Source organism: Poecilia formosa, unplaced genomic scaffold (assembly GCF_000485575.1).
Source record: "Poecilia formosa unplaced genomic scaffold, Poecilia_formosa-5.1.2 Scaffold51, whole genome shotgun sequence".
Taxonomy (NCBI): domain Eukaryota; kingdom Metazoa; phylum Chordata; class Actinopteri; order Cyprinodontiformes; family Poeciliidae; genus Poecilia; species Poecilia formosa.
Genome location: NW_006799990.1, coordinates 475478 through 491256, shown reverse-complemented (window position 1 = coordinate 491256; position 15779 = coordinate 475478). Strand labels below are relative to the sequence as shown.

At 39.4% G+C, this 15779-nt stretch overlaps 1 protein-coding gene across 4 annotated transcripts in view; it reads left to right on the top strand.

The window, feature by feature from the left end:
* The window catches only part of slc6a9 (solute carrier family 6 member 9), a 69518-nt gene that overhangs the window by 40651 nt on the left and 13088 nt on the right, over positions 1-15779 (top strand). For all 4 annotated transcript variants that reach the window (XM_016671791.1, XM_016671790.1, XM_016671789.1 and 1 more), the window contains one exon: positions 13479-13635. In XM_016671791.1, coding sequence (XP_016527277.1) covers positions 13479-13635 — 157 coding nt within the window. The remainder of the gene's footprint in view (positions 1-13478; positions 13636-15779) is intronic.

Below are 15779 nucleotides of genomic sequence, written 5' to 3'. Positions count from 1 at the left end.
TTCTTGTTTGCTATTTTGCGTCAAGCTATACAACGACATCTCGATAAATAAAACACCTTCACAAGGAACTGTAGCTCCTCTCTTTAAGCGATCTGTGGTGCTTTGGTGGTCAAATTGTAGAGTCAGATCCTTCCTGTTCATCTTAGTGCTCTCATGATGATTTCCTTGTACCACATTCTTGTTGCAGCAGCTTTATTTGTATGATATATTAGAAGAAACTTTACAGAAACATGCCAAAATTCTTATTTATTAATTTTTTATCAACTCCACACTGCAGAAACACAAAATCTTACCAAGTAATTTTGGTCTAGTTTCTAGTACAAATATTTTAATACACTTGAAATAAAACAAACTCACTTGAAAATAACTTTTCAATAAGACATAGACGCTTGTTTTAAGTAAGCAATTCCTTAATATTGATGAAAAGTACTTGTTCCAGTGGCAGAGAACTTATAACATGGGAGAAATGTCTTGTTATAAAACGAAATAATCGGCCAATTGAACACGTATGAATTATTTACTCAAAACAAGCCTCTACATCTTGCTAAAAAGTTACTTTTAAGTTTGTTTTGTCTTATTTCAAATGTACTGATATGTGCTTTGCACTAGAAACGAGGCTAAAAATACTTGGTAAGATTTTTTTTTGTCTTTCCAATGCAGATGAAAAGATTTGATGAAATGATCTGTGATTTAATAACAACCAGGTATATTTAGGGGGGAAATGAATGATATAAGTCTGTTTTTTTTTTTTTTTTGTCATCTAGCTCATGGTCGTTTTCTTATAGTACTGCAACGCTACATCCTCGTTTGGATTTTGTCTGACTCAAAGCCAGGTGGTAAAAGCCGTTTGTTGCAACCTAAAAGAGACTGGCCATTCTTAAGAGAAAAAGACCTTTTCCGTAATTTTTTGCGACAAAGACTAGAGTTTTAAAAATGCAGGAATAAACGCAGAAAGTCACCACGCTTTAGGAGAAACCAGAAGCTTCCACGATGAGCTCTAAAGCAGTCGGTAGTCATTGCGCGATACTTATGCGCCCTCGAACCGACGCTTCAATCAGCTAAGCATGTCAGCGCTACGATCAACAAAACAAGTCTGTGAGCCTCCTTCAGTTCTGACTCTACAGCCGATGTTGTGGAAACACTACAGCTTGAAGATGACCCGCACAGCATTCGCTCCGGCTTTTGGCAGTTCTGGATGCCGTATCTAGTGCTCTTGCCCTAACATAAACATGCTGCTTATGTCTGTGGCTCTGTGTGTGTTTGCGAGTGGAGGGGTGCAGGTGAACAGCTTGCGAGGGCCAACATCTCCGCGGGCCAGTCTCGCGCATCACTTGACTTGCCATTCCCCGATGAAGGCCTACGCACAAATGAACTTGTTAAGCAAAACTGAGAGAATACAAAACAGAGAGAGAGAGAGATGTAGCAGCTCCCGATAAACCTGCCTGCTTGTGGGCTCACCCTCAGGCTTCCCCCCAACCTTTGGCCCCTCCATTGCCAGCTCTCTTTCTGTGACATCTTCTCTGAAGCTCTCAGTGTCTGTCACTGTTTCAGTCAGCCGCTGCAGGTCTCCAAATCTCTTCTGCTGAGGCTCATGTAATGCCATTGTTTAATCCGAGAACATCCTATTTCTGAAGCTTCACAAAGCCCTGACAACTGCCGTCGTCCCACACTTGTAGAAAAAGAGAAACGGAGCAAAAAGATTCGGTCTCTGCAGGCAGTCATGGTTACTAAAAATTCATGGGACAAATTAAAAAAAAAAAAAGAAAAAGAAAATTTGGTAAGAAATAACTTTTGGTTATATATAGGTAGACAAAGATTCTCATGGTACAAAAATGCTTCAAGGTCTTGAGAAACTGATCCATGCATTGGTCATTAATAATAGTTTTTTCTTGCACTGCAAGATGAAAGCTTTAGAATTCATATCTTTCTTTTGATGCAGGGAGACTAATTATGATGTTTAATCTGCATGGATTATGGTTTTTAATTGATCTGCTTCACATTTAGATTACATCTTATCTCGTACTGTGAACATTGGATAGCTGATTTTGAAATCTGGTTTTATTAATGCTAATGTGAATTTGTTCTTAGCTTTAGTTTATTCCTTATTACAAAATACTGAGTTTAAAAAGATTCCACCATTGTCTGCATGTAAAAACCAAATCTTAATACGATAGTAGAGTGCCTAGAGCTCTGCTGTATTAAACAAAGTTTTGGGTCCATATAAATGTTTCTGTTTCTTGTTAAAGAGTTTCCTAACAGCTGGTTTAGTCTTTGTGTTTCATTAAGCATAAAATAACCTGGATTTAGATATTTCAATATCACAGTTGTTTTTGTCTGTTTGTTCATAACTAAATATAATTTTGCAGCTCATATCCAATCCCCACTTTTTACTAAAGCTTTGTCTTGCTGCTACAGATTTAATCTGATTTCTATCGCTCCTAAACACTCTTCTCTCAGTAACGACTTTCACACTGCAGATTGTTGTTACTGTGATGGTGCATTGTTAATTAACTAATCAGGGAAAAACATTTGATTTTCGGGTTTCCAACTGACCAGTCATCAGTTTGGGCCATTCGACTGAAAATTATTTCAGTCACTTCCAGTCAAAACATTTTTTAACTGTCTGAATTAAAATTCAGCCACGAAACAGATCGGTGTTAGATTGCACAGGTATTTGGAAAGAAGATATAATTTAAACTGGTGCTGTCGTTCATAATCCCACCCTGACGCTTCTCCTCGTTTTGATACAAAGATTAAGCCCTGATGCCTTGGAAAAGTGAAATGAAAATATACCTGTACTTAGAAGTTATGCTAGATTTAAATATGACAACATTGCAAGACGCTTTTTATGACCATCAGCTGGAAACGACTTACATAGCGCGTGAAGAGATGCGTCGTGTAAATGACCCTTGGCCAAGCAACCATTCATTTTTTCCCACCTTTTATCCAACAAGCATCAGAATCCCTCTCATCTTGCTCCTGACACCCAAGCTATTGGACTCAATTAATCAGCCATGGAGGGGGATTTATTCAATCCCTGCCCAATGGGATCCTTTGGTATGTGGCCCCAGCGGTAGCAGGTTGAGAAGCTACGGTCTACACTGTCTTTAGGCCCATTACTCACACCTCGCAGCCCACCGATAAAAGACGCTTTGAGCTGCCTGGTTTCGGGGGGGATCCGGTGGGCTTTTTGTGCCACAATAGCCAAGAGGGTTCAGTCGGCAGAGACAGACGTGTTTACTAAACTCTGCATAGGTGCAGCAGGGGAGATTACGTGTGCCATTTGGAATAAGTGGAAGGGTGACCATTGGCTGGGAATCCTGGACTAAATGGCAACATGTTGTTTTGCCTGTTTCACTGGAATCTTTTCAGCTCTTTTGGACCGGCTGGGCTTTACCAAAGAGCAGGAAGAGAGATTCACACAAGACAGTAATGAGAAGAGCTTCACATTTAATGTCTGCAACATTTACATCTGCGCTGTTGAGGTGTAAGCACAACTTTATGGGAAGGACTAGCAACGGCACGCTTCACTAATTGACCTTATCTTGGATAAGCGGAAAACAGTGAATGGATGGATTGATGGGTGAAATGGGCATAAGCTGCTGGATTTTTCACTGACCCTGATTAATGCTAGGAATTATCAGACCTGCAAAACATATTCATGGAGAGAAGGTGTTGAGACTGAAAAATCAGATTTTAAAGCTGAGTTATTTCCATGGTTCATTCATGTTGTGAGAGAGAGTAAGAGAGAGAGCAGACACTATGAAGGCTGAATGTTGAGAGCATTTTTAGTTTTTGAGTTAAAGTGCAAATCTGCACTTTCCTTAACGCAAACCATGCTTTCTGCTAGCATGAATGCAAATCCACTGCCGATATCATTGCTTTCAGATAGTTTTATGCAAGAGAAAGCAAAGAAATGTATATTTGACTGACAATTTAGTTTAGATCATTCAGCTGTAACACCTGGTCAAAGCTGCACATACGCCACATATCAAAAGTCGGGCACAAAAAGTCAGATTGCTGAATCTCTGTCAGTATTTTTTGAAGACACTATACAACCTTCACTGTCATTGCATGAAGTATGCAAATGCTACAAATCATTCCAACAGAAAATAAAATAAAAGCAACATAACAATGGAAACCACAAGTCATTTTAGGTTTTCAGTGCAAGCTATTCTTCTGAAGGCACACCCAAATATTGCTGCACGTTTTCATTGTTTGACCTTTCTGCGTTCAATGTCAAGCAGATGTCGACGTAGTTTCTTCACATCCTTTCCACATCCCCCCGTCTCTCTTTCAAGCTGACAGTTTGCCTGAGCAGCTTCTGACTTCTTAGAGCTCACAACTCTTGTGTAATTTTGTCCCAGAGTTAAAGATGGTGTAAGCTTTGCCTTTACAAATGACTCTGTGAACCAGCCAGCACCTCTTTCACAGAAACAGGTAGCACACATGCTACATAACCCCAGATACTTGTCTAGAATAGATATGGAGGATTCTTAACTCACATTATACATTAGAAATGAGATGTATTCTTATACAAGGTTGGGTTTCTAACATCCCAAAAGCAGGGTTCCTACATAATTTGAGAAAAAAACAATTTTCTAACCAGAAAAGTGACGATTAACACCGTTACGTTTTAAGATAAAACTCTTTAAAAGTTTTATGAATCCTTCCTGTCATAAGTTCATTCATCCACGAGAGAAATATAAAGAAATTTGAGCGTGGAAAGAATTAGAATTGCCTTCAAAAAGACTCATGAAACTTTGCTTAAGCTTTTATAAGCATCCTGGACTATGACCAAAAGCTGTAATGGATTTTTTTAGCAGAATTTTTTTAATTTAATCTACATATTTAGAATTTGAATCCGGTGAGCTAAGCCTGATGGATGTTTGTTTTCAATAACGTCTTAATTAAAAAAACAGTCTGATACTGGGTAATAAGGATGGGTCAGAGTTACAGCCGAATTTCCTGTCGTTCTGTCCCGTCATTACGTAAAATTTGTCCCTGGTTTAAATTTCCCAAAACAATGAAATGAGCTTGAGGGTGAACAACACACTGTAGGCTGTAAGTCTGTGCTGAGAGAATGTCCTGAGTTCACAGGCCACAGCTGTGCAGTCAGGGGCCGACGGCAAAAATATCTGCGGCAACAAGCAATAAAAACAAAAACATTTCCACAAGACAATTTTCTCACGTTGATAAGAAAATATGATGGTTTGGGTATTACTAAAGTTTATTTTATTCACCTGGAGAAAAGCTGATTACATTCCTGAACAGAACTACGATTTGACTTTTCAGTGATCGTGCATTTTTATTTGCTGAACATTTGTTACACCTCCAGTGAATGTGTAGACTTCCAAAAGAAAGTAGAAATTGTTTTTGCTTGCTAAAACACACAATTTTACCAAGTATTTTTGTCTCACTTCTAGTGCAAATATCTTTAGTAAACTTGAATTAAGACACAATTCACTTGAAAGTAACTTATTAGCAAAATATAGAAGCTCGTTTCAGGTAAATAATTCCTTGATATTGACTGAAAAGTACAAGTTCCATTTGCAGATTATTTCACTTATAACACGGGGAAATTTTCTTGTTAGAAGTAAATTTATCTGCCAATGGAACAAGCCCTTTCTCACCAATATTAAGGAAGTATCGACTTAAAACAAGCTTCTATATCTCGCTGAAAAGACACTTGTAAGTCAGTTTTGTCTTATTTCAAGTGTAGTAAACAAAGAGTAAAATTACTTGGTGATTTGGTGTTTTTGCAATGTTGAGATAAATGTAACTGAGTCAAGACTTAGAATCTACCAAAATATCTGTAGATGTACCGTAAAATTGTATTTCTAACCTTAAAATTAAAATGTGTTTCTGAACAGTGACGCTAGCGCACAATGTTTAAGCACGTCCACTTTTTAGTGCGAATGCTGTTACCGAGTGAAGAAGACTAAAGCTTGCTTCTCCACTGACTGGTTTTAAAAATTAGATTTGGACAAAACTGGCACTAGCAGGTGATCTAAAATCTGGAGAACTAAAAACGGGGCAGAAAATCCGGACTCTACCACCAACACAAACCTACATTTGTTTGCCTGAAACCAGCAGTGTGAACCTTCACTGCAACAACCGCAGCTTCCTCTGTGAGGGAGAGGGCGAGAAAAAGAAAAAAAGAAGACTGCGAGCAGTCGGTAAAATGTCATCGCTCCACAGTGGGAACCACTAAATAAAATTCTTTCGGACAGCAAATGACACGCACAGGGTGCAGTAGCAAATCACTTTTCTGTTGCAGAGATTATCAGGCCTGTGCAGAGAGCTCTGGGCGTTACTGACTGCTTCCTCTTTGCAATTGTAGAAGAAGATAGGACTAATGAGTCGGACTGAAGGCGGAAGTATTAGAAGAATCAGTCAAACAGGAAAAAGAAGCGCAAACAAGAACGCTGTGTTTTAATATTGTCTGAACCAACAGTGTTGTGAGGTGCATGTGATTTTTTGGTAACACTTTATTTGAAGGGGGGTGCATAAGACTGACATCAGACTGTCATAAACGTGACATAACACCTGTCATGAACATGAACGAGTCTTTATGAATGTTTATGACAGTTGTCATGAAGTGTCATTCGGTAAATAATGATACTTTTTATGCAAAGTTGCTCTAAAAGTTGCATTAAAAGTCCATTAAAAGTGCTAACTGCATGACTTTGTATAATGACAATTTAATGCAACGTTGGCACTTTTAATGGACTTTAGAGTTGGCTTCAGCTGACTGGGAACTAAAGTGTCCAAAGTGTGTGCTGGTCTCTCTAAAACCGCCCTCTGGGGTTCTTGTCGACTGTTTTGAGATGTTTTTTTTAGTTTGTTAGATTTAAATCTTGAAAAATGGCAACTGTAGTGCTTTTTTTTTTTTGCTTGTTTGAGAAATTTGTATTATACAAAACAACTTATTAAAGTATTTCTTTACTGAATAGAAAAGAAAATCTGATTTTTTTCTTTAAAAAAAGTATTTTAGAAACTCAGATACATTACAGCTGCAGTAGTGCTCTGTGGACTGTTCACTGGAGTGCATCTAATTAAAGCTGACCCCGCAATCAGAAAGAGGAGGCAGACTAATAACAGAAGAGGAAACGAAGAAGAAAGGTTATTACCGATCTAAAGAAAGTAGATAGAAATGCACAAAGAACAAAATGCAATGAAAAGCTAAGAAAGAAAATACGAAGAGATGAATTTATATGGCAAGACCTCTTGAACAATAATCGATACAAGAGGCTGCACAGAAATGTGGCAAGACATGATCTGAGGCAAAAACGCTGCAGGTCATGGTAGGATAAGATGGGAAGGAATAGATGTTCAGTAAAGGGAACAACAACAAACTGAAAACATGTTTGTTGTTAATGTGGCCAAAACTATAAAGCAAAAATTACCCACAGAAAACAATCAAACCAAAAACCCAAACATCCAAGAACTGAGACACAACCGTGAAAGCATCATGAGGCTAAACGGTGACATGAGTGGCACCATAATGCTTTAAATTTGTCTTGTGGGTTTGATTTAGAACTGCCTCTGTTCTTTGTCATGTTTCTACAAAAAATTACTGATCTATTGGTCCATAGACAGATCTGTGTAAAAATTATTACACGTTTGTGTCCTGTATTGGTATGAGATTAGGAGAGTACCGGCACTTAATGCACTGGGTAGAGAGTAAAAATGCCTTGAGATGACTTTTGTCAGAATTTTAGTGCTTCATAAATAAACTGGAGTGAATTCAATTTGTGATTGACCTTTACCCAGACTGCTCACAATTACTCCAGACTGAAGATTTAAATGTCAGTAGTACGTGATCTAAATCAAATATCCAAAAACCCTGGGAAACAGATTGAGGACAGCTGAAGACTCAAGAGACTAACACTGATAACACTACAATAGACATCCATCATGAGCTTCAATGCTTCTGCAGCGAATGAGGGAAGAAACTGAAAATGAACAAGCACTAAACTTTGCTTCTGCAACCAACGGAGCTTTAGCTTTGTATTTAGCGAATGCTGCCATGACACTAGTGAGAATTTAGTTTGAAGAGACAAAAACATGAGAAATTACCTGAGATTTAAACACTTCTTAACACTTTTTTTTTCAAACAGTGGATTGAATTTTGCTTGTTGAAAGAGAAAAAGAATGACAAAAGAGCAGCTAAAAACATCTAACTCAATCACTGCATCCTTACGTGATATTCCATCAACCAGCTGAACTTTTCAGAAGCCGAGTTAAAAGCACTGGAGCGGCTGTGGAACGCAAGCTATCCGAACGTTAACAGTGATCTTTAAGAGCGTGCAATAAGCACCTAATCTACCTGGAAGGAAGAATTTGCATTACAACTGCAGATATTTGGAAAATGGCGTGCTTCCGGATAAACCGCTGTGATCCCAACTTATGTCACACCCGGCGCACGGAGTCTGAGTCTGCACAGAGCCGATCAGCAGCTTTGCTGGCGTTTCCATCCAAGGCTCTGAGCCGGCATTCTTTACCAGATCAGCTCAGCGGAGGGAACAGTTCGTAACAGGACTTTTTGGCAGAGTGCTGATCTCAAACCTGTGTGTGAATGCCCTCGCAGAATATTTAATAACAATCTGTTTAGCTCAAGTCTAATTTTAGCAGTCGGAAACCAGTTGAGCGAATCTTAGGTGATGTTCATCAGTTTATGAGGGGGACGAATCACTTCTTTGAACGCCAGTACATGTTTGTAACATCACTTTCAGGATTTGTCCAGTAGGTGCTGGTCTTACAGAGCTTTGTAAAACTATTAACACCCCTTTAATATTTATGCAATTTGTGAGTAGGGGCAAGAAAGTTTGTTAGAATATCCCAGTTAAAGTCTAAGCTTAAATCTGATTGAAACTCTATGATAAGACTTGATGTTTATTTTATTACTTAAAAATGATTACCCTCTAAAAGAAGAAATCGTGGAAATACCACAAAAGATGTGCAGCTGTAATTACAAAGTAAAGATGTCCTGCAAAAAGCAACATTTTTTTCATCTGTATCTTGAAAACCTTTTCATTTCATGACAATGCAGATAAAAAAAAATCCTTATTAAAACTTTCATGTTCATAGCTCCGGCATGACAAAAATGTTTAATAGTTAATGTTTTTATTACTTAGCGAGGGACCGCAGATGATAATAAAGCAGAAATCTGTCAAAAAAAAAAAATTCTGCTGGTTATTCATGAAGTTTGTCTTGTTAGCTGCTCTTAGGTTTTATCTGTTACGCTCTAATACGACGGCAGAAATGTCCAAAAGTGACATGGGTTTGAGCAAGGTCAGAGCGGTTATTTAAAAGAAATCTGGTGAAAGCTACGGACTAAAATGAAGGACAGAAGAGCGGAGGACTGATGGTTACATAAAGCCCAGATGGTCCTGGAGAACCATGTGATAGAGGAGTGGATGGACGGAGGAAAGTAGAGCGTCTGCATGTCTGACAAGGAGGTCCAGGGAGCTAACGCCGCGGGCTAGCAACACCTGGGCACAGAGACGCTCCGTGGTCAGATACCGATGTCACCCTCAGGGTTCAGCTAGTTGCTGTAGCTCAGAGTTAGTCATCACCTTGGGTCCGTCTTAATGAGATCCCTGTTCAACATGTGCCGCTTTTCATTTCATAGCAGTTAAGTAAAAATGAGAGTCGATGGCTCTTTATGGCCGGAGAATGAGTCAGACATATTTAAAGGCTTTTCAGGGTTTACCAGCCGCACAACTTAAAGCCACCTGTTTCAAAAACAATCTTATGAATATTTTCTTTTCTCCTCTTTTTTTTGTGTCAGACCCAACATAATTGTATTGTCTTAAATACATTTATTTGTTAATAAGAAGGTCCAAGTCAGGATTATGTCTCCCCAGGTTCAAATCTCAGTCATTAATCAAGAGGCATTTGCTAAAGTAGAGTCCCAGTTCGATATTTCAGTAAAGTCCATCGTGACTTCAGTTTACCAGATTCGCCCACCTGTTTTCAGACAAACTCAAAAGTTCAGCAAAATAATGCACTTGTGTTCTGAACGCATTTCTCTTTAAAGATACGGCTGCTTTGTCCCTAGAGGAATTTCTGCTCGTCCCTGATTATGCTGCTCTAACTTAACTTGGGTATAATATCTAAGATAACATTTTATAAAGCATCACTGAACGCTTTGCCATCTATTTTCAAACTTACAAAGAATTCATTTAATGTCTTACTAAACTCATATCTTGTTTTCAGGTGAAGCCGTCGTTTTAGCACAGTGCTAACGTTAGCATGCCTGCTCTTTGCTTTGACATCATTTTGTGATAATGTTGGCTTGTAAGCAGATTTTTACAGCTAAAAGTTCAATTTCATCATAAGCAGACAAAACCTGCAGAAAAAAAAATAGTTGTCTTGAACATTGTAGAACTGTCCAGTGTTTCAGCAGCTCTTTGTTGCAGCTAACTTTCCTTCACCATCACTTTTGTGTAGACATCTGAGCGCAGGAACGCCATTGTAAAGGGGTAAAAAAAGATTTAGATATCTTGATTTAGCTGTGTTGCAGTATCGCAGGACCTCCACATTTAAACAGGCAGTAACTGATAAAAAAAAAAACATGGCTGTGCATTACACAGCTCTATGCATTGCTGGAGATGTGAAGACATGCATTACGGTCAGACCAGAGACCAACAACAGATGATGATTTGCACATTTGAATGATCCTACAGCAATCATTCAAATCTAACCTGATGAAGGTTCTAGCATGTATATTTGTACGGTCAGGTTTCAAGTTTCACATTTCATCTTCCGGCCAAACGGTGTCTCAGTTTTCCAAAGAGTGCGCCAGTGAAGATGCGCGTTTCTGATGTTTCTAATATATAACTTGTGTACATGTTATGAAGCAAAATGTTTCACATATGACATCATGGCTGTTTGGAGAAACGACACTGCAGTCACCAGATGAAATTTATGTAATATTCAGCACAACTGATCGGTTTGGATTGAAGGACATTCTTGTTTGAAATTGTAAGTTTTTACTCAGCTTTCCTTTGTCTGTTAATAGTATTAGTTTGATGACATGAAACATTTAAGAAGAAATGTTTCATAATCTTCTTGAAAGCATTTTTATGACTTTCATGTAGCCATGAAAGTGTAAGTAAAAGATGTGTTTGTTTCAGAATTTATAAGCTGAAATGTCACTGTGTAGCACAAAATGCACACCTATACTCAACATTTTCTTTCTGTCCCTGTGCTACTCGTTTCAGATTCTACACACACACTGTGTGTGGGCGTGTGTGCGTGTGTGTGTGTGTGTGTGTGTGTGTGTGTGTGTGTGTGAGCCTGTCTTGGGCACATCAAGTTGAATGAACACCAGAGATCGAAGGGTCATTGCTATTCCCGGAGTTTCGTCTCCAGCTCTTGTTTGTCTTGTCGCAGAGTCGAGTGCAACCTGCCACGCCGCGTGTTTGCGCATCTGTGTGTGTTTTCCGTGCACGCCCACACCTGGGTCGCTCGCGGCCGGCACAAGCAGTACTGCCGACATGTCTGCGGGAGCGCGCGCACAGCTGCACACGTGTGCTCCGCCGCTTCTTGCTCTTCCAAAGTCAACTCCGGGACGGAGCTGTTCTAATGTGCCACCCGCTGCGACGCCGACGTCGCTGCTGGTGGTCTCCACCCACGCACCGCTGCAGCCGCCGGCTCACTCGGAGGCTCCCCCCGAGCGACAGAGCTTGTTTTGCTGATCTTTTCTGTCTGTCGCACCTGCATTACGGAGACCTGTGGAAACAGAGGTCAAGGAAGCCGGAGAAATTGTGTTTTCCCTCCAAACAGCTGGACTCACAGACAAGAGGGTTTTTTTGGGGGGTTTTTCCAGAAAATATGGCAGCTGTTTATGTGGTTGTTGCTATTTGGCAAAAAAAAAAAATTCATGCTCATGAACATGATGTCTCTATAGGGGCTGTGTTTGTTGGGAAAAGGTCTTTATTAACAGCAAAAATGTACTACTTCTGAGTTATGTGCGAGCATTCAAGGTATATCTGTGTTTTCACAGAAAATGTGAAACAATCTGATCTTCTTAGCAAAGAAAGACAACATATCCTAACTGATACAGCATAATGATTATTATAGTTAACTTTTAATGTTTTTTTTAATAAGACAGAGACATGAGCAGAAATGCAGAATAAACGTAAATGTAGTTGTCAAGTACTTGCTGTGCAGAAGCAAAAAGTGTTTTGTTAATCTTCTAACACCACTGCTACTGTTTTACTAAATTATTCAGTTACAGATAAGTCTTACACTGTCTCTGTTTTAGGAATCAGGACTGATTTCTGCCAGCTGATTGGCAGTGCACAGTCACAAGTAAATTATTCTCCATACAGCCAGAGAAAACGCCTACCTGGTGCCTACCTTTAATACCTGCGAGTTGTTATTGTAACAATCAGTGTTATACTTTAGCAACTGTATGAACAGCTCCTCCTTTTCTGTCTTAAAAAGTCAAATGATTTTATGAATATATGCATAAGTACCATTATAGTGGGCTATTTTTACTCAGCGATATGATACCTTGACAACACCGACACCTCCGCATTGCAGCTGCAGCCTGACAACGGCTCGGCGCTCACATTGTTTTTCTTTGACGCGTCGTCGAGCCTGAACACCATGAAACTGAAAAGCTGAAATTAGTGTTTAAAAATGACCTGGGAGGAGGAAGCAGAGATATTTAAACACGTTTTCAGCTCTTCCCCATCTAAAGCACTAAAGTCAAACATTTTCGCTCATGCACTGCGGCCCCTCGTTTGGACAATTTCACCTTTTTTGCCGTTTCGCCGCAGCTTTTTGCTCAACGGAATCGGCAGAACTCAGTCAGTCAATGTCGGATTACTTCCAGTCCGTGCGCGACACCTCGAGCTGTACCTCGGCGATCTGAGTTTGCAGTATTTATCTGTCATGCAGCAGCGGCACAAGCGCCGTCATGTGAGCAGCTCGCAGACACAAGCGGGACCGACAAGACTCACAGCTGAGGGTGCGGGGCGTAGGGGTCACGGGAGAGCGGCCATCTGATGCCAGCAGATGGAGCGATGGAGGGAGGAGAGCAAAGGAGAAGTTGGAAATCAGGGCGGCACAAAGTGGATGCTGGGAGGCTTTTCTAAAGGCACTGATTTCACTTCCCATCCTTTCTGCTCCAGCGAGCCCACCTTATGCTCCACTTCAGGGCAGAGGAGATAGAAACGTCTGATAATAACCATGACACTTGAATAACCGAACTTCACATTCAGCTTAACAATTGAGAGAAAAAGATAACTCCTCCAGATGTGCCCAGCAAAGTCTTGGAGCTGTTAGAAGTGAGGCTGAGGCCAATTTATGGGATCAATAAGGTTTTTTTTGTTTTGTTTTTTGTTTTTTTATGTGAAATATGAAACTGCTGGACTCACTGTAGCAACACTTATCCCGCAAAGCCACTCGCTTTCGCTGCAGCCTGAAGTCACCTATGTGCCTCTCCCTCTCTGTTACAGAATGGAGCCGTTCCAGGGGAGCCCGTGAAGAAGGATGAAAACTCCCGGAGGGGGAACTGGGGCAACCAGATTGAGTTTGTCCTCACAAGTGTGGGCTATGCAGTGGGCCTGGGCAACGTCTGGAGGTTTCCCTACCTCTGCTACAGAAATGGAGGAGGTAAGCTGTAGTGGCGTTACAGAGGGTGCCCGCACATCCTTAAAAAGGCCTTAAAATATCTGAAATTCATTTAAAATTTGTATTTGCCCTTTGATTAATAAGAGGTCTTAAATTTTGTGGTGGCATGAATATTTAATCTTGTATATCATATGTAGTTTATTTTTTCTCTTGAGACGTTTCTGTCAGGCAAAAGTTTAGCCACTGCCGAGTCCGTAAAAATGGCTGCCCTTCTTGGGGTCCACATCATAAAAACGACATTTATTACAAAAGCAGTTTCACACACATAATACATTATTAGAAACATCTTCATTTTGTTCTGTTAGCTGGTTAGAGTTTTTTTTTTGTTTGTTTTTTGTTTTTTTTACCACTTACTAGCTGCTGAAAAACCCCATTGCTAGCTAGTTAGCTAGCTTTTTTGTTGTTGGGTTTTTTTAGAGAGAAATTTTTGCTTTAAAGTTTAGAAATACCTTGTTTTAAATAATTTTTTAAAGAATTTTTTCAGTGCCAGTGGCTTTTATTGGACAGTAATCTGTCAGGAATGTTGCAGAGAGAAGAGGATAAGGACCAAACTGTGGAGTATATGTTATAGAAGATTGAAAGACATTTAATTAAAATTTCCTAATTTCATTTAATCTCCATTTTCATCCTTTACAATTTAACCACAGCACTTCAAACATGCCCAATGTGTCGATTCTGTTACAGAAGCATTACCTTGTAAAAAATATTCACTTTTTTTTTCTTTTCTTTTACAAAACTTGCCAAATTAGTCCAGCAAGCTTCACATTTAATTTTTTGTTTGGATTCTCTTGCTAGACCCACACACATTTGTTTTTAAAGTGGAATTAACACTGTTTGGTATTCTTTTTAATTTTAACATTAAAAACAAGAAATCTGAAAAGTGTGGTGTACACGTGTAAGTAGCTCCTTTACCCTGATATCAGTAAACAAAATCCAGCAGAACCAGTCCAGAAGTCAACTAACCAGTGTATAAAGTGAATTTAATCACAATTACAGCCACAAACTTTCACTCCTAGATTGTTTAGCAGTCGTGTATTTGACGCACAGGTGGGATCCTGGTAGAGAGCTACGTTCACATGCCCTGGCTCTGCATCTGCCGGTAGATGTTGTGTAGCATGCAGAAGATGGCCGACTCTTTAGCCGTAGTGACGAGGTTTCTAACTTTGTCCTGGATCAGCTGGTACGACAAATTACACCCGAAAACACACATACAGATGCTTCTCAAGGTTGGCCGTCTAATTTCTGCTTGAGCACGGCTGGACGGCCTCAGCTGGACATTTACTGACCCTTCATGACATGTTCTCAACACAGATGAGGTTTAGCTTTGCTTACTTGCTCTGTTTTCCTTTACTTGGAGTGCTATGTATTCCTGCTAAGTAGAAGATACAGGTTTGATTTCTTTTCAAAAGTAAAACCAGTCAACTTGTAATTAACACGTACCTGGTTCATCAACTTGAAGAAATTAATAGGATAAAGTTGGAAAAAAAATGTTTGGTTTTTTTTGGTTCCTGTTTGGATTCTGTTTTTGAATTTGGATCCTGTTGAATCTGTTGTCACAAACATATCTCAGCAATGTTTCCAGGGAGATAAATGTCAAGAATAGTGCTTGAGACCAAAATTGAATTTTATTCTTAATAAAGTGGACAAGCAGTCACATTCGGACATGTAGCTCTAAGTCCACTAAAATGTGCTATTAACTCCACATTTCACTATCTAAATATGAGTTCCTCCCACAAATATCCAATTGCAAATTTACAAAGACAAACATATTTCCAACTACAGTCACCAGTTTTTGACTACGTTCAAACATAAATCTGCAGATGCCACAGTGCTGGGGAGGAATCCTATTTGGGTTGGTATTTTTAAATCAGCAAGTGATGTGAATGTTTATGCAAAGTTGTTAAGAACAAAAGTTGGAGGATTATTCCTCCCTTATTAGTTTTAGTCCGAAAAAAGGACTTTGATAAAAATAAAAATGTATCTGATTAAACACAATTATTACATATGTGCACAAATGTGTTCGTACAAACTTGTAATAGGTTGTAAGAGTAAGAATGAAAATCTTGCTTTGGTTTACAGTCATTTTCTAAATCATTTTGCATTTGACATGGACGGTTTTTACAACT